The sequence below is a fragment of the Acanthisitta chloris genome, unplaced genomic scaffold, assembly GCF_000695815.1.
Source record: "Acanthisitta chloris isolate BGI_N310 unplaced genomic scaffold, ASM69581v1 scaffold16346, whole genome shotgun sequence".
NCBI lineage: Eukaryota > Metazoa > Chordata > Aves > Passeriformes > Acanthisittidae > Acanthisitta > Acanthisitta chloris.
This window is the reverse complement of record NW_008678880.1, coordinates 34863-59966: the sequence shown is the minus strand read 5'-3', so window position 1 is coordinate 59966 and position 25104 is coordinate 34863. Positions and strand designations below refer to the sequence as shown.

Genomic DNA, 25104 nt, shown 5'->3' with positions numbered 1-25104 from the left:
GGGGAGGGTTAGGTTGGATATTAGGAAGAGAATTTTACAGAGAGCGTGCTCAGGCATTGGAATGTGCTGCCCAGGGAGGTGGTGGATTCACCATCCCTGGAGGTTTTCAAGCTGAGACTGGATGTGGCACTTAGTGCCATGGTCTAGTAACCATGGTAGGGTTGGGCTTGATGATCTTGGAAGTCTTTTCCAACCAGGTTGATTCTATGATTCTATGATTCTAGCACCTGCTGCAGGAATCCCATCCTGGTGAGAGCAGGAGCAGAAAGCCTGACCTCCCCTGCCTGCAATTCCCTATTCCCAGATCTCTAGCTGTTGCCTCACCATGGGGGCAAAATTCCATTTTTTTACTGTGCTGTTGATAAGTTTGAAAAAGTGTGAGTTTCTGTAAACCTTTTTTTTTTTTCCACAAGTAACTGGAAGCACTGATAAGGTTTAGCTTTGTACTGAATTCTTCTCTCTGATGTGTTCATATTTGTACACAAATGAGCTATTTCAGAGAGATGTGAAAGCAGAAAACATCATCATAAAGGTGATAGTTATAGGTGAGGATAAAAGTGAAGTCTGTCAGTATTTTTCTCTTTACTCTGAGATGGAATAGAAGTACAGTTTTTAAGGAAAATACGTAGACAGTTTCCTCTAACTCTGTATTCCTGATCTAGGATGTGAACAAGCAAGTTTGTTAGTGGCTGAAACCTGAAATGGCTCAGATACATTACAGCCTGCAATTGTTTCCTCCAGTCTAAAAACCTGCTCTCTAACCTCTATTAATACTTACTTTACTTTCTGTGTTAACCTAGACAGCAGCACTAGGACTCAGTTCTGCAGCTCGCTCTTTCTCCATTCAATTCCTGCTTGGAGTGGAAGTTACTCACACAAAGGAGAGCAGAAGGTATTGGCTCTCAGAAGATTTCCTCAGTGGAATTGTTCCCCCTGACAGCTTCAGGGGGTGATTTTTTTGCTAATGTCTAGAAAGCAAGGAGTGCAAAATTCAGTTTATGACATTGCATTTTCTGAAGATAACTCTTTATTTGAAGTCACAGAAGTGTACAGGAGAAGCCAAAGCACCTGTTATATTCCTTCTAAACAGGAGTTAATCCAGATATCCTGTTTAGAACCCTCCAGTAACAGCCCATGTGCTCTTCACTTAGCTCCTGGGTCTTTCTGTTACTGATGTACAGAACAGTATTTGCACACACTGTGGGACAGAGGTACCTTCTAGCCTGGAGCTCCTTGCTATGGAAATGCAGTTTGACTGTTATGACATCCCTGGGATTTTGGCAAGTTTCTTCTTAAAGTCACTTCTTTTATGTTGACAACTTCATGCGTTTAAGGATCATTTTGGCTTGAATGTTTCACTGTTTGTAGTTTGTCAAAACATGTTATTTTTGCAGCAGAAGCCCCTGAAGTGAGGAGATTTTGGATCCTGTAGGAGGATCTGTTCCTAGCAGGCACAGGGAATGTACCTGCACGTGCTGGTACTGAGCACCTGAGTGTTTGCTTACAGATGGGCACTGTGTTCTCTGCAGAGTCACAAGGGTTTACTGCAGGGTTTGCTTATTGGTAGTCAGGATAACCAAAGGGAAATAACTCCAATTAGGAGCACATGGTGTGGGTAATAGGATCTTTGTTTCCATGGGTTTGTGGAAGCTTCTCCCGTGCTCAGCCCACAGGGTTGAGGGGACAGTAATCCAGCCTGGTGTGGCACTCTGCACTCTGGGGCAGGTTAGCAGTAAAGCAGTGGCATGTTCAAGAGGACCAAACAAATTTACAAAGAAAATAACATTTTTGAACATTTTTTTTTCTCCCCAGTGGCTTCACATGTAGTAAAACTGTATTTTCTCTGCTTTATCTCTGCACAGAGTATGGCTCATTTCCTCTCTTGAGCAGCACTGACCATCCTCACTGTCCTTAATGCACTTGATGGCAAGATACTTCCCCCTTTTTTTGACTTGTTAGTAGTTTCTGCATAACCAGAGGAGACCAGAGAAGACACTCCCTCTGGTTTAGGACTTTGATTCATGGCACAGTGTGTTCAAGACCTTTGTGCTGCTTAAGGCCTTGTGTGCTGGAATATCTCAAAATCTGATTCTGGTGAAGGAAGAGTTTGGAAAGGTACAGGTGAAAGTCTTTTAAGCTTTTTGGTGATGATGAAACTATCTATAACTCAAAAAATTTGTCACTGGTCTTGAAGAAAAAAGGGAAAAAAACCACCATGAGTGGTTATATTCTCTGATATCTTTGTGCCCTAGCAACAGCAGCAGTTCTTCGTTCCTCTCCTCCCACACTGCTGTCTCTGATATGCAACCAGGAGTGATAACATTTGCTTTGCTTCTTTCCTCCTCCTCCACATGGCAAGTGCAGCTGCTGCCATCACCATCACAGTAAATGACAACCATTGTGCTTTGCTGCTAACTGGGAGAAACAGTTCTACTTGGGCCAGCAGACTGCTAATGGCAGGACTCTTGCAAAGTCAGTTGGCACCAAAGCTTTCAGAATGCCACGTTTCTCCGTTTCCCTTTGATCCAGGTGGACTTTGAAGTTCAGCAAGGAAATTACATGCTGCAAACTTAACTTTTCTGAAGGCAAGAACACCCCTTAAAGGTATTTCCTTGTCATTTTAGCTTAACAACTTTCACTCTTTGCAACCCCTGCACATTTTCAGAGACTTCATAGGTGTGTTCAGAGAGACAGGAGGGATGTTCGTTTTAATTCACTGAAGAGCTCCAGTCTTGCCAAGCTAAAGTTTTGGGAAGTTTGTTTCTTTTTCAGTGCCTCTTGCAGCTGTTGCTGCTGAGTATTTGCTTCAGCCTTTATGCTTTACACCACATCGTGTAAGAACTTGTGGTCTTTGAGCCTTGCTTATCTTTCAAATCTTGCTCTCCCTCTCTCTGTTGCTGGTAAGTCATCATTCCTGGCTTGCACAGCTGTTCCTCACCGTGTCACAGTTGGACATTTACACACAGCCTGTTTTTTCACTTCACACAGAAGCTGCTCCCAGCTGCATGTCCTGCTGCAGCTGCACCGTGTGAATCAGATCTTTTCTCTCCCTGCTCTCCTCCAGGCTCTGTGCAGACATGCAGAGCACTGTGCAGGCAGCTGCTGGTTGACTGAATTTGCAAACAGCTCCAAAGAAGTTTCCCCTGTCTACAGAGATGACTGAGTGTTTTGCTTTCCACAGTCATGTGGTGCTACTGAAGTGTTTCTTAAATTACAAGCCCAAGGAAAAAAAAAGCACCATGTGCAGGAAATTAGTGTTAGTGGACCTGACTGAAGTCAGATTGTTATACTGTGATAACAGTGTTTTCAAGGACTCTGTGCATCAGGTTTTATATTAACTGAGAATCAAGCTCAGGAATGCAGTTCAGACTGTGTCTTTCCAGAACTGCTGCTTGCAGAGAACCTGTGTGCTAGGAATAGAGTGTTGGATATACACATACACAGCAAGAAAGACTCCTTACTCTGCTGTCCTAGTCAGGAACACCCATTGTCTGCTGGGATCTGCCATCTCAGGCCCAGATCCACTGCCCTTTGCCAGGAGGGATGTTCTGTTTCCAGAATTTACCCCAAACCAGGGAGGAAAGAGCAGCCACAGGTTTCTGGTCAACAACCCAAGCTACTCTTTCCATCAAATCTGCAGCTGTACTGCTCTGCTGCTCACACCTTCTCCAGTTGTTGGTAGGTATTAAATTGTCCACAAGTGAGCAATTCTAACATGTTCTCTTCCTCATAAATGTGGGTTTTTTTAATCCAAGTGGCAGCTGTGCAACTAAACCTAGTGTCTTCTCTAGTGCTAATACCATCTCATCTGGCAGTTTCCAGCCTCTTTTCCATGGATCTAATGAGCTGGACCAAATGTCAATAATCTGTGATGTTACAGACACGGCTGGTAACAAAACTCTCAAGAAGCTGAGCCAGGGCAGAGTCAGATTGGATGTGAGGAGAAATGTTTTCCCTGTGAGGGTGTTGAGGCCCTGGGATATTGCCCAGGGAGGTGGTGCAGTCACCATCCCTGGAGGTGTTGCATCTGGATCTGGCACTGGAGGATATGCTTTAGGGTTTATGATTTAGGGTTTAGGGGTTCCAGCAGTGACAGGATAATGGTTAGACCTGAAGACCTCAGAGGTCTCCTGTGATTCTAAGTGACTTCAAATCCCTTCAGACTTGATAACTTAAAAATCCAGAAGTGGGGGGAGTGTTCTTTCCTTCTTTCTACTGGACTGAAGTGGCATTTGCTGCCAGTGCCACTCCTTGGCCTGCAATACAATGAACAGAATTCTTTGCATCGAGTCCAAATGTCACCTAAAGCACAGCTCATGATTTTCTCTAATTCCCTTTCCCCTCCCCAAACCTTTTAGGGCGGCCAATACACAAGTTTTGACCATGCACAAAAAAACCCCAAACCCCTAAGATCAGTAGGAAATACATCAAGGCAAATACCTCAGTATTTGTGGCAAATTCCAAAGGCAAGTCCAAGACAGGTAGTATTTAAGTGGAAGAATTGTCAGCCCATTTAGAGAAAGTAATTTGTAGCACTGAGCTCGGAGCTCGTTAGCTAGAAACAAATGTTTTGCTTAAGCTGATTACTTGGGTTTATTCTGTCTGCCCCAACACAGATCTTTATTTGGTCTGGTGCAGCTCCCCCTCCCCCCAAAGCCCTCAGCACAGGAGTTAGAATTTAGCAGCTCTGATACATCCTAATCCCCTCAGCAGCCTCTCGTCAAAGTTGCTGGTGCTTAAAGGGTCAGCCCCACCCTCAGTTTAAATGGCATCATCCTGTGGTCACTGTCTGCCTCGGGTTGGGGTTTTCCAGCTGAAGTTGTGACCCAGACAGAAAAGGTGTTTTTGCCTTTCCAGGGCTTCAGTCTCTGTTTGGAGCAAAGACATACTTTGTAAACTTAATTATCCTGTGTTTAGATGATCTCTGGGAAAATCCTGAACTTGTTTGACAAAAATTCTCAAATACAGGTTCTCAAAAAATAACCCCCACATTGTATTAACAAAGAGAAATTATTAGTTATGTTCTGCTGTGCATTCAGCCTTGAAAATATGAACTCTCCTTCCACTTTCCCCACCAATTTAGTTCTGGGGTTTGCCAGTGTAGGCTCTGGAAGAAGTTCCTTTAGGGAAGATTGCAGGAAACATCAAGTTTCTGCCAGGGCTGCAGGGAGAGGACTAGAGGGAATGGCCTTGAGCTGAGCCAGGGCAGAGTCAGATTGGATGTGAGGAGAAATGTTTTCCCTGTGAGGGTGTTGAGGCCCTGGGATATTGCCCAGGGAGGTGGTGGAGTCACCATCCCTGGAGGTTTTTGAGGTGTCTGGATGTGACACTGGAGGATCTGGTTTAGGGGTTCCAGCAGTGACAGGTTAATGGTTGGACTGGATGATCTTAGAAGTCTCCTCCAGCCTTGATGGTTCTGTGAATCTAAGTGAGGCAATAAGTCTTAGAAAAGACTGAGCTCAACTAGTGTTTGGCTTAGGTGGGTTTTTTTTTCTGATCATTTTGAATTTCTCTTTCAGTTTTATTCCTTAAGATGTTCTCAGAAGGAAACTGAGCCCTATTTATTTGAAAAGCATTCTCTTAGAAAGTCCAGGAAAAAACAAACAACATGGACCTTCTCTTGGTGGAGACTTACCGAAGTGAAACTTTTCTGGAGTAGCCATATTTTCCACATTGCATTCTGTTTTCCAGGCACCTGAGGTGGTGCTGAACCCCTGTGCTCCAGCCTGGTAGATTTACTGGAGCAGATACTGAGGTACAGACTCAAACTTGCCCATTGAAGTGTATTTCAAACTTCTGTTGTTTCCTCAACAGTCTGAGAAACAGAAGGCACTGGAGTTTTCCCTGAAACATTCCCACTTGCCTGCTGTGGAACGAGGAGGAGTGAGGAAAAGCACAGTGAAACCAGCTGTGCTCCACTGTTGGAGGTGGAACAGTGTCTGGTTCTGTGTCTCTGCCAGGAGGAAAGCCCCAGAATCCTCTGAGGGCTCCTACCTACCCTGTGGTGCTCTGCTCCTGAGGCTGTCACTGTTCTGCAGGGCCCTGAGAGCATCCTGAACTTCCCAAGTGTTTGTTCCTTGTAGAACCTGGCGGAGGAGGAGGGTGGTTAAAAATAGCATGAAAGGATTCTTTGAGCTCAGTGTTATCTACAGGATTTAAGTTTTCAAATTGTATTACAAATGGCAACTAACTGCTGGGCAGTGTTTGTTCATTGTGTCTTTTCAGTCACCTCCTGTAACTCCCACCTCAGGTTTGACTGAGAAGGTGCAGATTGTGCAGTCATAGGAGAGACCTGATGTACTTTCTGTGACTGCTGAATATTTGTATCTAGCTATAATCTAGCTAGAAGTTAAACCAACTTTTAATCTGACTCAAAAGCAAGTCAAATTTAGTCATGGTTTGCTTCATGATGTTAACACTAACCCAGAGTTCTAACGGGGCCTGATGTTGCAGCCAGTTGCTTAGAAGGGCAGTAAAGGCACAGAGCTTATCATGCTCCAGAAATTCTGCACACAGATCATCAATAACAATCCAATACAGTGTTACCTTCCTAGTGCTGCTGTAAAAGGTAAGAGTTAAAAGGCAACATCCTTATCTTGCTTGGAAAGAATCCTTATTGCAATTTCATCCCACTGATTTTAAAACTCCTGAGATCTAAAGGTTTGCACTGGTTAATTTGCAGTGCCTCAGTTTGGTGATGTGTCACAGAACAGTTTTGTTACTTAGAAAACAAAAGAACCTGTGCAGGTCACTCTCACCTGGGAGGTACAAATCCTCTGCCCACCATGTAGGCATGCAGAGCAGGTCTGGCAAACAACTTTTGGGGTTTTTTTTGATCTTAGAATCATAGAGTCATAGAATTTTAAGGGTTGGAATGGACCTTACAGATCATCCAGTCCCAACCCCTGCCCTGGGCAAGGACACCTCCCACCAGAGCTGGTTACTCTAAGGCCTCATCCATCATAACTGGGGAGTGATCAGCATTTTTGTTCATTTGTTCATTCCATTGAACAAATGAAGCCAAGTTGAACTGGAGAAAGTCCTCTATGCTAGCAGAGTGAGAACACTGTGACAAAGGGAGAATTAGACAGCAGAATATAATAGCATAGCCAAAACCTTTTCCTCATTTTATTGGAACTCCTTCCCTCCAGTGCCAAGTGGGAAATGACCAGAGTACCCCAAAGTGCAGTGAAGGTCCATAAACTCACTTGGGCTGGCTGAGTTCTCCTCCTGTTACACTTAATCATGTCCCCACTTTGTCCTGTTTGTGTTAGCAGCTCCTGACAGAGCAAAGAACTTCCACAGCAAAGCAGCTCAGGCTCTGTTTGAATACCTGCCAGGGATTTACAGATACACATATGAAATACACAGAATAAATATCCATCCATCTAGCACAGGTTTTTGAATCTGTCTCTAGATAGGTGAGGAAGGTGTGATGTTACACTTAGGAAATGGAATGGACTGCAGGTCAGTAGGCAACACAGAGTAGCACTAACCTCTTCTTACCTTTGGAACTCCAAGCAAAAGGTGCCATGAGCTTCTCCAGTGTTTTTTTCCAGAGGAAGATGGTGAGTTGCTTAGTGCTGATCTCTTTGGAGTCGAGCCTGGTGCAGCAGTAACAATGATGCTCTAAAAATAGCTAACTTATGGGATCTGAGGGAGTTTGCTCTGCACTGTTGTTAATTTCTTACAGAAGAAAGAGGACAAATCTTGCTACCCACATCTGACAGATTGTTCCAACCCAAAGCTCTCCCACCTAGCATTGTACAGTAGGGTAAAACTGTGTTCCTGATGGAGCTACAGTAATTGTATTGGTGCTTCCTGTTAACTTTCTCTGGAAGCCTCAAAGCTCACATGCTGAAGTAGCTCAACTCAAAAAGTCCCTCAGATCCTATTTGCACCAGGAACCTTCCTGTTCTCAGGTGTCCCTGCCACTGTTTGCTTCCATAACAAATATATCAGGTAGGTGATTGCTCCTACACCAGGAAGAAGATGAAGTCAGGATTTTTGGTAGGTTTTACCTTGGAGAGAAAAAGCTTCCAGAGTGACATCTGTGTGAGCACATACTCTCTGTCTGGGGCTGCCCACGATGCAAACAGCAACTGCATGTTCAGCACATCATTTTGCTATGAAAACTGCAAATCTGAAGAGCCACATTGGAATTTCTCTTTGTGTGTTCTGTGCTTTCAGGTGGATCCTGCACAGTTTGGCCCATCCAGTGCTTCAGTGATATCTCTTTCCTAACAACTTCTTTGCTGTTAAACCTGTGGAGACAACTCACCCTTCTGTGGCTGTTGGATGAGAAGGCAAACTGGAGTTTTCCCACCTGCTTTGTAGTTAAAATACACTCAACTTCAAACTACAAACTGGCAAGTATTGCTCCTACCCTCACTCCTCCACCTGAGATCATGTGTTCCACCCATCACTGTTTTACCCTAGTAGGAAAAAGATTTTTATTTAGAGCTGTGTCTACAGTAGAACTCTTAAGTTCTTTCCAGGTAAGTTATTAGTATCTTATTTCTTTGCCAGAAGTTTTCTTTCCATATGGAATAGAGGGTGGGATGGGCAGTAAAGAAGAGGCTGAGAAAAGCAAAGCCCCAGACATTCCTGATGTGCTGCTGGACTAGGATTTGTGGCAGGGACACACTGCCAACCTGTGTGTGAGAAGCTGCTGTTCTTACCCTGGTGTTGGATACTGCAATTCTTTCCATACTGGCTTTGTGTTTTTCCAGCTGAAGGAAAAAAGTCTTTAAAAGTCATTACATACTTTTCTCAACTGTTTCATGTTGCCTCAGAGAGTATGAAGCACTTCTAGAACTCGGCAGGGAGGTAATAGATGAGTTCCCAGCGATGAGGTTTATCTGTATTTTAACAGTTAAACCCCCTGTGCTAATAAACCAAACCTGCTGACCAATGATCCTGCTCAGTTTCGGTACTTTCCCCATCCCTTGTATTTCAGGGGAGCACAAGCAGCTAAGAACTTAGTACAGCTCCATCCTGAGCGAAGCAGACAATGTATTGCCAAGCTCATAAACACACCTGGCAGTGCTCTGCATGTTGGCTGCAAGTAAGACTTAGTTACAAGGAGCTACTGCAGTTGTTTCTCTCCAATTTTTCATTCCTTTCCTGGAATTTCCATTCCATTCCAGCACCAATTTTTCCTGAAAAAAAAATAATTGCTTCTCATGCCAGAAAATGGTTACGTTTGTCATTTTAAAATTTCCCCAACTTTATTGCTGGAGAGCAGGAAGGACATTGCCACTTGCATCCTGGGGTGAGTTCCCAGGGCCAGGCTGCAGCAGTCTCCTTCCCTCTGCCTGAGGGTACGCCACAAAATCCCAACTGTGACTCCACGGGATAAAGGGAAGGGTCTGGTGATACTTGTGTCCTTCCAGGGCTCGACATGGAGCAGTTTGTGGGGAGGGGCTGGTCTCTGCAGGGAGGGCTGTGCTGCAGGGCTGGGCCAGGCAGGGTGACCCTGAGCAGCCACACTGGCACGGCTGGCTCAGCACGCTAAATTATGGATGAGATGCCTCGTGTAAGACAAACAAGTTGTCTCAGAAACACATCTACTCCAATCTGTTGACCTAATTTCCGACTGCCAAGAGAGTGTGCACAGCTCCTGCTGTGGGATCTTCCACTTCCCAGCTCTGAACACACAGGGCTCTGTGACCACAGGCTCTGACCCCACCGAGCTGTCTCTGCTGGGTGATGTGTGTGGGGATAAGCCATTAAGAATGAGAACAGAGCAGCTGTACTTCACTTGCCTAACTGCAATTCACCTCTAGTAGACACTCAGCAACGTTCTAGGTGAGAGAGATTTTTTTTTGAAAGGAATTTGTTCTACAAAGCTTGGATAGTATTTCTGTACCAAACATTTAATTCAACAAAGGATCGGTTACATCAAAAGTGATCGAATCTGAACAGAAAAGTAAACCAAAAAAAAATTAATTAAAATGCATATTCAAGAGAGTTTAATATGTATTTTTCTGAATTAGAAATATCACTTTCTTAAATGAAGAGAATCTCTAGTGTGGCTGCCCTCCCCATCACGGAGTTACAGGTTCACACAGCGTACAGAGCCCAGCGCGCTCGGGAACAACAACAGCAACAGAAAGGTCTCAGAGATACAAAGGATCTTTTCTCCACAACATACTTGTCTGCTGGTGCCTGCACACCCATTCAAAAGGAATTCTCTATTAGCATTAAACTACTGAAGTGCAAAACAATTCTTGTTTTTTTTAAAAAAAAAAAAACCCTACGATTGCAGCATCCATCGTCCTGAATAACATTTTGAAGCCAGAAAGTAAAGACTTTCATTTCCCATGAGTGCATTCCAGGCTGTCTTCTAGCCACCTCTGGTTAAAAAAATCAGTGCAAAATAAACAATGGTGAAGAACTAGTTTAACCATTGAACTTACTGGAATTTAAGAAACATCTTATTTTACACTATATATATATATATACCTTTTATTTATATATTTATATAGAGATTAAATTACACTGGACTCAAAAAGTATAAAGAAAACCCAAAGTGTTACTACTTTGTCCTGCAGCACCAAAGGAAGCTCTTTGCTTTGTCTCCAGTGCAAACTCTTCCTTGGGTGAGCAGCCCAGCAGCGTTGGCTGGAGCAGGAACTCATGGCATTTGTCCTTTGCAAGTCACTATGTGATTCACATAACTCCATGTTTACACTCTGCCACATTATAATTTGTGATGCTCTTTGCCTGAAGAACAGCTCCTGGTTCCACTGTCATTACTTCTTGTCCTGGGTCAGAGGTTTGCTAGCAGTAGTGTGGTGGCTATACTACAGTTCCACTTGGAGAATTGGCCTGGGTTTGGGATGACAACAAACCCTGCAAACAAAGCAGTTTACATTAATCCAGCAAGAGAACCTGACATGAATCCTATAAAGTTCTTAACCTGCACCTACACCAGCACAATTTATTGTTACCACTTCAGACATCACCTTCTCTCCCAGGAAGGCTCTGAGCCACACAGGATGCTCAGTCAGGAGAGTGTGTGTGTGTGTGTGTGACACACAGTGACTCTGGTCCCAGCATTTGGTTTAATCTACCTTGCACTGTGAGTCATGGTGACTGTGAGGCTTGAAAAATCGTACACCAAAATAGTCATCAGTGTTTTGTTGCAGTAGTAACAAACAAACCTAGTCCAGGATCAACAGGATTGACACCTGACCTGATACATCTCTGAGGAGTGATTGAGCATTGCAAGCTTTGAACAGAAAAACAGATTCTCTAAACCAAAGATTTGGTTGGGTTATTTTGAAAGAGAATGAAATGCTGACAAGAGTCCAGTAAAGATTTCCCAGGACTATGTCAGCTTGCACTCAGGAAACTTTTGAGCAGCTCCTTTAGCTACTTTGCCACTCAAGCTGTGACCCCTCACCAGGCAGAAGCTACTACTCTGAATGAAGGCAGTTCTACCCTGTGGATAAACCTACAGACACCAAGGGACAGACTCCATTCCAGATTTATGCACAGCAGCCCCTTTTAATTGTTCACACTACACTGACTGTTTTTCAGGCTTCTCTAGCAAAGCTCAGTACCAACAAACAGCTCAGTCTGTGTAAGTCCCTGGTGAGTGCCTGCAGGCTGAGGGGCCCTGGCAGCTGGGAGCACACCAGTGAGGGTCCCCAGGCAGCTCCTCACCTCCTGGCCATGAGGAATGCACTCAGCAGCTCCTCTCAGCACCTGCCAGCTTAGGTTCTTACCTCAGAATTAAGATCCTGCACTCAGATCCATCACACCAGACCAGCTCAGGCAGCAATTAGCATACAAGACAGAGTTATGTCACATCTTCAGAATCTACAGGAGCTCTTTCATGTTTGGATCCAAGACCTGAGAGGCCATGACTGATGGAAGAAAACCCTGACCCCAGAAGAGGAGGGAACAGGGCTGGGCTGGCTGCACTCGAGTCATCAAGTCTCTTCCTTTAAAATTCCATCTGAGCTACCAGTTCAGACATATGAACCTGCAGAGTTTGGAGGGTTTACTGCAGGCTCTGTGTGTGCCCATGTGCACAGTCCATATCACACTGATGTGTCATAAAGCACGTGGCAATTCATTTGTTGTCCTCCACAGACCTCACCTGAAGGAACTAGAACACTCACTTTTTGTGTAAGGATATGTAGGATTCCAACTCTGCTGAGGTAGGCTGAAGTGGGTTGTTTTTTACACTTGATAGTCAGGATGTGCAAAGATGCTGCATATTTCACAGGAACAAAACCATTCCTAGTTAGTAGTTAAGGACTAGATGGTGACAGAAGGCAGAACTTGAGAGCAAAAAGCCACTGAAACACTTCTGAGACTTGTTACAGAGAAACTTTTGCTGAGAAGTGACAAGGATGAATCAGAACTCTCCAGTCCTGCACAAGGGGATTAAATCCAGCAGCAACTGGAAGGTCTTTCCTGCCAGATCACATCCACTAAGGAATGTTCAAGTACCCTGGAAAAAGACATCCCAAGGTATTCTTTTCAGTCTTCAATAAACCAGCAATGCAAACTGTTCATATGCAAATCTGTTCTTTATAAGCACATGGAAGGCACTGGGGATGGCATGGTGTCAAGTCTTTTCAGCAGGCTCAAACCCTCAGCAGGCAGAGCAAGAGAAATGAGCTCCATCCCAGTATCAGAGCTAATGCTGGAACTTAACCAGTTGTTGGGAAACAAAATGAAGTGTCCTACATTTTCCTGGAATTCCTCTGGAAACTGGCAGCACATGCTGAAATTCAAGGTGGTGCCTTACTCCCTGGGAACCACCACTCACTCTGGAGTGCAGGTGCCAAGTGGCTGCTCAGAACTTCACTTGTGAGTCCTTGCAGGTGCTTCATTTCCAAAGACATCTGAGATGTTCATACAAGAAAAGGGAGAACATGAGTTTGCTCTTTAGGCACAGAAGTTCCACCCAAGTGATCAGAGTTCTCAGTGGGTCCTGAGTAAAAAACAGATGGTACAGAATTGTGCTGTTCTATCAGAGCCTTCTGAGGCTATTGAAGGTTGTTAGGTGTAACACAGGAAATTCTGGAAAATGATGCTAGAAAAGCAAGTGAGAGCTCAAATAAAGTTACCATTTTGATGCAAAAGTTCCCCTAGAAGAGTCTGATCTGTAACACACAAGGTGTGGGACAAGAACATTTGTAACTGGGATAATATAATGGGTAAAGTTATGAAAAAATACAGAATCATCAAGGTTAGAGGAAACCTCTAAGATCATCCAGTCCAACCATTAACCTGTCACTGCTGGAACCCCTAAACCAGATCCTCCAATGCCACATCCAGACACCTCTTAAACACTTCCAGGGATGGTGACTCCACCACCTCCCTGGGCAATATCCCAGTGCCTCAACACCCTCACAGGGAAAACATTTCTCCTAACACCTATCTGACTTTGCCCTGTTTATTAATTACCATTCCCTCTAGTCATATAAAGCTCCTGCCTGGAAAGAAAGAATAAAGCAATTGGAGCATGGTGCTCTCTGGGATTGAGCTACCCAGTCCAGTCAACCAGGTGGGAAAAGATGGAACAAAAGATGGAACAAAAGCTGCAGCAACTTACTAGTGCCCCAGCCAAGCTGCCCAGTGTGACAGCCACAGCTCTCCGTGCACTGCAGCTGGGCAGGCCTAAGGACAAACACATCCCACTGAGCAATAGCAGAAATGAATTAAGGGACTCTTCAAAAAAGCTTTGAAAATAAATGCAGTGTTTTCTTAGCAGTATTACTTTGTCAGCATGTGGGTCTAGCAGGGGGTGGGAAATGGAACAGTTCTGAGATCCAAGTCAGGAATTTGGTAACACAATGTTTGTCCCAACCTTGGAGAGTACTCCAAGTTGATGCTACACCATCTGCCATCCTCATGGGACACTGAGGCTCTCAGGAAGGATGAGGATGTTTTCCTTAAGTCAGTGAGCATTATGAGTGCTGAGCACAGGCTGCTTCAGCACTACCTGCTAGGACTGTCTCATGCTTAGCCATTCTCTGACTTCCTCAAACACCCAGAGCTTTGCACAGCTGGTAAGAACAGGCCTAGCATGGGTAGGACTGAATCATAGAATCAACCAGGCTGGAAGAGACCTCAAGGATCATCAAGTCCAGCCCTACCGTGGTCACTAGACCATGGCACTAAGTGCCACATCCAGTCTCAGCTTGAAAACCTCCAGGCATGGTGAATCCACCACCTCTCTGGGCAGCACATTCCAATGCCTGAGCACTCTCTCCCTAAAAAATCTCTTCCTAATATCCAACCTAAACCTCCCCTGGCAGAGCTTGAGTCTGTGCCCTCTTGTCCTGCTGCTGGTTGCCTGGGAGAAGAGACCAACCCCCACCTGACTCCAACCTCCTGTCAGGGAGTTGTAGAGGGTGATAAGGTCTCCCCTGGGCCTCCTCCAGTCTATGAAGAGCCATAAGAACTGTGACCAGCAGGTCCCTTGCACCAAAGTTCTTGCCACTCACAGAAACCTCCACACCCTCCATGGGACTGTTCTTTTAAAACCTCCACATGCTCTGCAGACAAAAGTCTGGGGTTGTTTTCCAAAGATATGGAACACAGAGTTTCTATAAGTGGTTCTACCTCCCCCAGAAGTGTTTGGGCACTGAACAGCTCCCCAGGGCAGTGTCACAGCCCCAAGGCTGACAGAGCTCCAGAGGGGTTTGGCCAACGCTCTCAGGCACAGGGTGTGACTGTCAGGGATGTCTGTGCAGGGCAGGAGTTGGACTGGATGATCCTCAAGGGTCCCTTCCAGCTCTGATCATTCTGATTGTTTCACAACAGATTCTATGAAAGATCAGCATGTAATTGCTGTATTTAAAAAGAGAAAAAATCTGAAGATAAAACAACACTCCTGAGGAGGGGAAAAAAGAAGTCAACAGTAACTCCTGAGCTAATATTTTCTTCACGGAAATTAGAACAGGTTTAATTGGCACCAGTGGTGCAATCACAGGTAGTTTCACTGCTCTAGATAAGACAAGGCAGGTTTGGACAGGTGAGGAGGATGTGGGAAGGGCTCAGCTCTGTGCTCCCCTGCCCTGCACAGAGCACTCCTGCAGGGAAACAGCTCTGCTGCCTCCTGAGGGGAATGTGGTGCCTGGCAAACCTCCTCCTCTCTGTCTGGAAGGCAGGAAAAGAAAGCAAAGGCTCCAACATAACAAACAGTCCAACCTACAAAGTCTTACAGCAGTACACACATGGCTGAGGGAAGCAATGCCCACCCTGAACGGCTCTGATGCCTCAACCCATTGCTACTGCTGCCACTACAGGACAGAATGGGAATCTGTTATCTGAAGCATATTCCATGGATGGTTTATTCTTGTCCAGAACTGTGACATTACTGAAAAATTCACCCGGACTGAGAGCTTTGCCTGACCAAAGAGCAATAATCAAATGCCAAAAGAGAAGGAATTTCTCACCCTTGCCTAAAATCCTGTAGTCAAATCAGAGGAATTGGGTTTGAGATTTGCATGAACAAAAATCTCCAACAGGTTCTTAGCCAAATGAATCAGCATTTATTAGCAACAGACTCTGAACTGCACATACTAAATCAGATACCAATCTCCCATGGAGTCATAAAACAAACTGGGAAGGCTCAAGGAAGCACGTGCTGAACATCCACATAATGTGCTATAAATACTCTGTGTGGGATTCAGGGGGAACAGCCAAGCTGACACTTATCTTTGCACAGTTTGTGTTCATTAAATGGAGTTTTAAATGTATCATTTGTCTTCCATTTGCACTTTTGCTTTCTTTGTTCCAGTACCACTACAGAAAAGTGTCAGTGCTGAAACCACTTGACATCAGACCTGGAACATCACAGTTTCACTTGCAGATTCTCTTCTATGTACATAAAGGAGTTTTTCTCCTACCAGAGAATCCCCATTTGACTCATTGTCAACACAAAGCAAAGTCCAGGCTGGTAGAAAACCAGCAGACTAAGACTAACTAAAGACCTGCCCAGTGCTATTAGGCAAGATTACATCAAGAATAACAAATGACTGGAAAATGGAAGATATGCATGTTCAAGAGGGGAAAAAAATAAGATGCAACTACTTGTGTACTGGAAAAGCAAGAAAAGGCTTTTGCTAGCAGAAACCTGACCTGGCTGGAGGAACAGGACCTTAAGCTTCACTTAGGCAAAGGGCTCACGGGCTCAAGAGTAGTTGTGTCTCAGGTTTCCTCAAGCAACCAAAGTCAGGAAGGTCTAAAATCTTCAGGTTAGAAAAGAATGAAATGGAGATGAACCAGGAAAACCTCAGGGAGAAACACATGACTTAAGGCAACCCACGTGGGTTAGCTGTGAAGTGAGTGAGGAGAAACGAGCCAAACAGATTTGATAAGGTCCATCAGCACTACCTAAACTCCAACTCCAAACCCAGAAAATACTCTGACCATACAAGTCATTTCCTTGAGAAGTTTGTGCCACATTAGTAAATCAAGACAAGTAAAGATGATACCTCCATGTTCCAAGACATCTTTTGCCAAGTATCTTCCATGACCACAGAACCTGTGGAAGTGTTTTGTGCCAGGCTCACACTGACTTGGGAAACAGGTTTAACCAACCAGTTCTTGCATCATGTGATGTAACTGGATGTTCCCAGCAGCTTTCGAGCAGATTCACTTTGTTCCTCTACTGGCACCTGTTTGTTCTTCAACACCCATCTCAGTGTCACCGTGGTCAGTCAGTGCCTTCTGAAGCACCATGAAGTTCTCCAGTTCACAGAAGATGATTCCCTCAGCCTTAGCCTACAGAGGATTTCTGCAGAGGAGACAAGCAAGAGTCCTCCCTGTCAGACTGGGCCCAAAGCAACTCCCTGAGACACTGAAACCCCTCAAAAATGCCTTAGAAACACTTGAGTAAATATCACTCGTTTAGCTCCTCCAGCAGTTGACACAATCACTGCTGCAAGGCTGACACAACCTGCAGAGGGAAGGGAAATGTCTCAAGTCTTCACCTAAACTGGCTCCAAGAAATTCTGCAGCCAAAGTCTAAAACAGGTGTAATTTTAGCTCAGATGAGTTTTGTCCTAGACTAACCACAGTTTTCCTAGGCAGGAAGTGTGAGAGCCACATCCCTGGGGCTGGAAATTCAGTGTTCATTAGGCAAACACCAAGATCTACAGCTGGAGCAAAGCACATGGCAAAGCACCAGAGAGGAAAGAGCTCCTGTAGAGTCCTGGAAGGAAGGACAACACTCTGCTCCTGACAGTGTGAGAGAATCTGGACACATCTGTGTGTTCTCCTGAATCTGAGCTGAAATCAGTGGCTTGGTAAGCACTCTATGTCATGTTACTCTAGGCCTAAAACACAGAGCTACCACGAGCCATGACCTTCCAGCTTGAAACACCAAAACCTGTGCCAGCCTGAGGTGAAGGGGAACATTTGCTCAGAACAGGTTAGAGATGCAATCAGCTCCTTCACTTCAAATCATGGCAGGTCACCAGCCTGTGTGGCCATTTGTTCAGGGTGACAGACCACGACCACCTAAGGGCTGCAAGATAAATTAAAACTCAAATGTGGAAAGGACTATGGAAAGTTATCTACATTTACAGTTCAATCACACATTTTTATTTAACATCAGTATACAGAGGACAACCCCAGCGAGTTATTTTGTAATGTCAAGTATTTAGTAAAGTTCTTCAGCTGTAACAGTGACAATAGAACAGCTAAAAATAAGCAGTATGAAACAAACATGATCTTCTTAAAATTATAAATATACCAACAATACTTCTTAAAGCTTAATTATTGCAACAGTTAAATTAACAATAGTTCATGTTAGAAAGGCTCTATGAAATTTATTCAAGTTGTCAAGAAATTAGATGGAAGTGTAAAAAGGAAATACATATGAATTTTACTTTTGATTTGCACTAAAGGTAGTCAATACAATTTTGTACAGTATCACCTAACATGTCAATCTTTAACAAACTCCAGTATACAGAATCATAAAATGCAGGAAAAAAAATAAAAGTCGTTTCATCTTTACATGTAAATCGACAGGAAATGAACTGACACAGATTTTATTATTGTAACAGAAGCAGGCCAGCATTTCAAAGAGGGATTTAGTAGCTTGGTGGTGTTAAAGGGGCAGACACAGACAGTCATTCCAAGTACAGACTCCGAGTTTAAGAGGTGATCACTCAGAACATGGGTCTTCTAGGAAGTGTTTAGTAAAAGTCATGTTATTTCCTAATCCAGACATCATAAAGCCTTTACAGGGTTCTGGTCTCTCCTGGAGCCACTGCTCACACCTCTCTCACACACACAGACATACACGCACACACACACAGAGCTCGTATAAATATCACACCAGTGTATGAGGGCCAAACTCCCCCTGACCATGTGGCTCTGCCATGTGCAGCTCAGCCAGGATGCACATCACACAGAGCTTCCAACTTTAGTGTGGTAACCTGAAGTCTTAGAGCTGTTTCAGTCTGACTAGAGTCATCATCCCTGAAGGTTATACAGATACTGTATCGCCTGGAAAGAAACCTGTTCCACAGTACTTCAGCACCAGCAATTGAACTTCAATTGTCATGCTGAAATGCTCCTTTCTTTCCACTGAGGAAGAATTAGGATGTGTAGCTCTCACCTCACTCGAATACAGGACGTGAATGTTTAAGTACTCTCACTAGAACAGAAGTCATACTAGAACATGATACTGTACTACAATTGTAGTTAACTAGGAAATTCAAGGATGTTATAATTTAAGTCTAAGTTTTCCTGTACAATAAAAGTCAAATAAATAAACTCCAATGTGCATTTGTTTTACAAAGTGGTAGCATGTTTCTCTTGCTAGGTTATACACTGCCATTTCACCTGCTCCTGCTTCTGGCCAATCTTACCTTGAGCTTTCTTACACAGGAAACTCACCAGCAACTTCCACTCTGCTGAAATGCAGTGGCTGTGCAAGGGAGGGAAGAGTCAACTTCAAACTCAAACACAGAAACCACAGAGGTAGTTCCTCTGACCACTTAAGTTCAGAGGAAACTCCTTTTGCATATCTAGGTACCACTTTGGTTTGTCAGGGGTTCTGTGGGTTGGTTTTGTCAGGTTTTTTTAACTGCTTCTGCAGAGCCTGAAATTCAGCTGGAAGGAGCTATAAAGACAGCACACAAAGTTTACCTTGGTTCCTTTACCATTCTCTACGTTCTCAGATTAATCCAACAGTTCTGTAATCCCATTTAGGTTTCCCATCAGGGCCTGGGAAAGACAGGGGTGAGAGATGACAGCTAATTGTCACCATGCTGAGAAGAAAACTTCACACTCTTGTTAAGGCAACCTATTTTCTCACCACCCTGAACCTTCTTCCACAGAAACAGGCGACCAAAAAATGAGCAAAAAAATTGAAACCAATGAACCCTGAGCCTCATCCAAGTTGTTCCTAATGGAATTTTGCCATTCACTGACTGGGAGCTGGCAGAGCAGGTCTGGAAGTGCAATGCAGGAACAGCACATCCCGTGAGGAAGCTCAAGGTAGGATGATATCTACACTGAAGCAGTAAAGTTTAGAGCCAAACTGTCAGCACTGTACAGCCCATCACAAGGATCGTGGCTGAAGAGACACTTCTGGATTTATTTTCCACCAAGGGCAGCACCAGCCCCACCAGAAAAATCAAGAGAGCTTGTCACACACTGCCCAGTTACCCAGAGTGTCTTTTGGAGGCTGTGGGCAAGGAGAGGGAAAGGTAAGCACTGGCTCAATGCAAATTACACAAGACACCACAAGCCTCCTTCACTTTTCCATCCCATCCTTCCTTAGGCTGGCAGTGCCATCAATTTAACCAAGGCCTGTGGAGGCAGTGATGGAAGCAGCAGCAAGATTCAGAGGCTTTCGCTCTCTAGTGTTGGCAGACAAAAAAAAGTGACTGAGTTTTAAGATCACTTGGGGACACATATTTCAAAAGGAAGACTAGAAATAGCAACTTTGAGCCTCAGAGTAATGGGACAGCCTAAGATAAAACAGCTGGTGAAACAGAAATGATGGTATATAACCCAGGAAGAAAGACATCCCCATGAGTGTTTTATACTTTGACAGTTCTCATTAAATAAAATTAAGTGCTTTCCTATAAACAAAAAGGATGCTCAGAACCTCCTTCTGGCACAAGTATTTTCCTATCAAAGCCCTGTAAACATGCCACCAAAACTGAGTTTTTACCAGCAGAGTGAGCTCACTAGAAATGCAAGTGAAATCAGGAAAAAAAAAAAAACAAACAACAAATCAATTGGAAAAATCTCTAAGTAAATACATCCTAAACAATATGGCATTTACATCAGTGTGCAATATATTCATTTTGAAAGTGATAACTTCAGCATGAAAATTACTTACCTGTAATTAAAGTTTTCCATATTGGCCAATACATAAATCCTGATTTTTGGTACTGCATACTTTATCTCTGAAATATTTGAAATGTCATGTTCCAAATCAAAGCCAACGCACAAAAATATTGGAGTTACACTAACAACACCCACCTCAGCACTGAGAGGAAATAACTGTAGTGTTTACTGGGATGCAAAGGAGTCTGAGCACAAAAACAGAGCTCACAACACAACCTGAGGCACTGCTGAAAGCACCTGAAGGTGGATCAGAGAGTGAAGTGCACTGAGTCACCCAGTGAAAACTGCTCGAGTGTCTTTGCTCAGGACAAACGTTTCAAGGAGGATTTTGGGGTGCTCTCTGTGTCAGTTAATGCTGGGGCTGCAGTTCTCAGGCAAAACACACTTCTAGGTGACACCCTCCTCCCTTCTCCCAGGAAAGGAGTTTTGGATTCCACCTCTAGAGGTGCACTGAGATGCAGACACAGCTCTACACACACCTGTGTCTGACAGATCTGGGAACATCCCAAAGAAACTACGTCACACAAAGATCGAAGGAAAACTATAGAGTTTTACTTGGAAGTTCCTAGCAATGGAGATGTGGTACCTAAATACATACAGTGCCTCCTCTGCTCACAAGTCAGATTTAAGGACTAAATGGTTGGAAGCTAACAAGCAACAGGTTTGCATTTACACTGCCCAGCGTGGCAATATTCAGGTATTACCAGGTTGCTGCTTTTACTGCAGGTGATAACCTACATCCCCTTTCAGAAAGTTTCACAAAGCTAAGGCTCCTTTTTGGCTAGATCACCCCTGGTAATGCTGCCACAGCTGTACTCCTTTGCATTGTTGCTGGCAGACAGAACTAGTGTAGCACAAAGGACATTTTAACAGAAGAATCACCACATTTAGCTTCATTCCCAATGTAACCAGACACTGGACAGCAGAAAAATGAAGTTTCATAGGTGTTCAAGTGCATTAACAAGAAGAGTGAAAACTAGGAATAGATTTTTAAGGTAAGTTCAACTGATGGAGCATGTGTCATCAACAAGCAGGAGCTTAGCAGTGATGGAACTGCCTAACCAACCAGACAGGAACAGAACACTCAAACTGCTGAAGCTTGCAGGGTTTTCCCTAACTGAAACACATAAAGCAAGACCTGGCTAACATGAGAGTTCCTTGCTAATCCTGGAGTACAAACTCCAGCCAGGGAAGGGCTCACAGATCAGCACAAAGTGGCTGAGGTTGGAACAGGAAGTGGTTTAATGGCAGGTGTGGAGGAACAAACACTTTGGTTTTCGTTTTTCCAGAGGCTCACACTTCTCATTAGACTTAAAAGCAGCAGCTTTCCATAAGCTACTCTCACTGGGAGTGCTGGATTTTGGAGGAAACATTAGAAGGATTATCATTACTTTAGTGATTGACAGGTTTTTGCTTCGATTTGTACATCAATAGCTTTCACCATATCGTGGTTATGCTTAAGTATAAGAACACTGATCAATAGTTTAGATGCACAGTATTTATTTCTTCTGCTGGAAGGCAACTCTACTTAATAATTGTATCCAAGACACTTCAAATCATTCAGAAATATGGCATGCAGTATCCAAAAGTATGGCTCTGAGGATATTTTTTTTTTTACATTAAGCATAAAGAAATTTTTATATTCAACATTCATTTATATTTCAAGAAAACTATCTATTCAGAGTTCTAGTTCTTTGATGCAGCATTAAGGATTAAAACTTACCACTTTACCAGGCCTTGCCCATGTGCAAATAAATCCCTCCTGACAAGCAGTGACTATACAGTCTTCAAGAAAAATTAACACAGTCAGTCTTTCATGTGCTATCTTTTTACAGATAAGAGGCTCTAACAAGGGAACATCTTCCATTCGGGGACAGAGAGGTGTTCCCAAAGTTTTAGCTGGGTCCGTTTTGGTTTTAGTAACTAGGTTCAGTTTGTCACTGCTCTTGCTAGATATATGTCCCATGCTATGGTTTCTCTTGTGATCTTTTTCGTGGTGTCTTTCCTTCCGATCGTGTAGCGATAAGGTTGCAAACTTACTAACGCCAGAAGCAATGGCACCATCCATGACACTGCTCTTACTGCCAGCGTTTGAGACTGCAGAGTGTGGGAGGCTGTTGGACCGTGGGAGAGGAGGGGGCACAGAGTTTCCAGGTGTGGTGATACTGTTTCCATTGCTTCCCGGGTTAGTTCCACCACTTCCTGCAGGTGGACTCGTGGCGTTCATGACATTTGTGTGTGTCCTTGCTCTGGAGAGAGGTTGGTGGGGGAAGAGGATATCTTCTGTGAGATCCCACAAACACAGTTGCGTGTCCTGGCCTACCGAACCGAACCTGTATGTCACACTGACCGGACGACTGTCTGTAGAGTTCCTTTTGGATAGCCTAGATTGTGTACTATTGGCTCGATCTCTGCCAAAATGGAGGTCTTGGAAATCCTCATCACTCCCACTAAATTCCATCGGGTCGCTCTCCTCTACGCTAGTGGTGTAAGGATCGAACGCAACGACACTGACCCACGACTTATGTCCGTGGCCTCTGGCTATCACCCGACAGTCCACGAACGACCAAACTGTCACCAAGTCATCCTCTCCACCTGTCACTATGTACTTCCCATCGGGACTCCAGCACACACACAGCAGTCCTCCAAAGTAGCTTTTCATTGTACCATGCAATTCCACGGAATCAAAGTTAAACACGCGGAGAAAACCATCCTGGCTCACGCACGCCAGGAACTTCCCATCTGGGGAAAAGGCAAATTCGTTCAGGGCACCCTCACCTACTGTCCATTTAAGCAGAGGGTTTCTGGTGGATTTACTCTTGCAAGTGTGCACTGCAAAGCTCTCTCCTTGTTTAAGCAGCTGGTAGTGCGGGGCTGTGGTACCACAAGTGTGCTCCACGTTATACAAGTACATATTGCCACTGGAATGAGCTACTAGGAAAAGGCTTTCCGAACCTGGTACCCATTTTACACAGGTTACTCTGGACTTGTCTATTAGTCTCTGTGAAAAACAAAGAAGATACACATCAGAAAGTCTGAAAAGTCAAGTGGTCATGGTTAACTGTAAATCTGAGCTTGGCTGGGGGAGGAGGAACAACACTTAAACAGAGTGAACTCAGCTTTCTAGACAAGAACTGTGACTGTGCTTGAAAAACTTATCAGGCAGTAAAGGGGAAATTATTTTCACACAAAGTGCTTTCAGAGGTTATTATTATGGCCCAGTCACATTCCACAAAGACCATACTTCAATCAGGCCAGTCTCTTGTTATGAATCTACAGGTTCTAAGGTTTACTCTTCCCTGTGCAGGTTGAAAAGCACAAAAAGGAAACAAGAAAACACTGAACGAGCTAAAGGGAAAAAAGGCAGTTACTCATCTGTTACACAGCAAACAGGTTACACATCAGCAACACTGAATTTAGGCTCTGATTTTCTCTGAAATCACAAATCCATCCCTGAAAAAACAGAGGCTTCAGGAGCCTCTACCAGTTTGTACAGACACAGGATGACCTGTTATCATGTGGCTGAAAGGTCAGTAGGCAAATGCAGGTGGTTTGGTGCTTTCAGAAGGCACCACACACTTCACCTTGCAATCCCCACCCTCCAGTCGTTTTCCTTTCCCATCAATACTCTCTTACCACCCAATTAAGCAGTTTCCTTTAAAGCAAAGTATTTCAATAGAGTCCATCATTGCAAGAGAATGAACACACATTAAAAAAGCGTTCCTGGTCCTAATGTCTTCCATGCTCTAAGAACTGAGAGGTAAAGTTTGACTCCTTGAGTTTGCTAGTGTAGTTCTGGTGGACTTTAAAACTTACCAAGCTGGCCATGGCACCACTCAGCTGCAACTTGCAGGCCACTAATTCTTTACAAGCACATTCAGGATTTGCATTTGGCATACTGATTATAAGCTGAAAGAAGAGCTGAGCTACACAAAAGGCAAGAGTGCAAATACAGAGAGCCTAAGGGGACACCAGAACAAGTTGCCAAAGCCTTAAAAGCCAAGAAGAAACAAAATAACCCCCTCAAAATCTTGCTATGCTGATTATCACAAACAAAAACCCCAAAGTGATGGATAATACAGTGACTGTTACCTGTTCTGGGCCTGTAACTATCACTGGAAAGCAGCACCTGACCATCTTAGATTATACCTTTGCTGCTGTCAACCTCAGCATCAAAACAGCCTCTCCTGAAATTTCTCACTGGTTAAATCAGCTGTGTTGTACTCGAGAGCTGAGAGAGGTAAATACATCCGGGTGGCTTTAAAAACAACACTTTCTATGATGCTGTTGTGATATTTTATCTAGTTTGTCATGTGCTCAGTGATATTTATCATTTATGTCTCAGTAATGATACCAGAAATATTAGCCAGAAAGTTACGTGGCACACACCAGGAGAACATGGACAGGGAGCACCAGCCCAGACAGTTTGCTACAGGCAATAATTTTCTCATTGCTAATAAGGCAATGAAAACTAAATCTCTAGCTCTCCTCTACTAAAGCAGCTCAATCTGGCAGACAAACCTCTACTCCTAAGAGCAGCTGCTCAGCGTTTGGTACCAGACATGGCATTTTATATCCACAATCATCTTGGGCTACAGAAGCCTAAATATTGTACAGCAAACCTGAGCTTCAAGGAGGCTGTGAAAAACTGAACAGTGCAATCTGAATGAGAACAATCAGCTCAAGGAGACAAGATGCAGAGAGACTTTGAGCTGATATGTTGCATATCATACTATGAGTTGTCATATACAGTTCATG

General features: G+C 44.0%; 1 protein-coding gene across 1 annotated transcript in view; it reads right to left on the bottom strand.

Annotated features, from left to right (window-relative positions):
• Positions 1 to 10307: 10307 nt before the first annotated feature.
• WDR20 (WD repeat domain 20) overlaps positions 10308 to 25104 on the bottom strand; it is a gene marked incomplete at its 5' end in the record, with an annotated part of 17831 nt that continues 3034 nt past the window's right edge. Inside the window, 2 exon segments of the mRNA XM_009077096.1 lie at positions 10308 to 10857; positions 22070 to 23347. Coding sequence (XP_009075344.1) covers positions 10804 to 10857; positions 22070 to 23347 — 1332 coding nt within the window.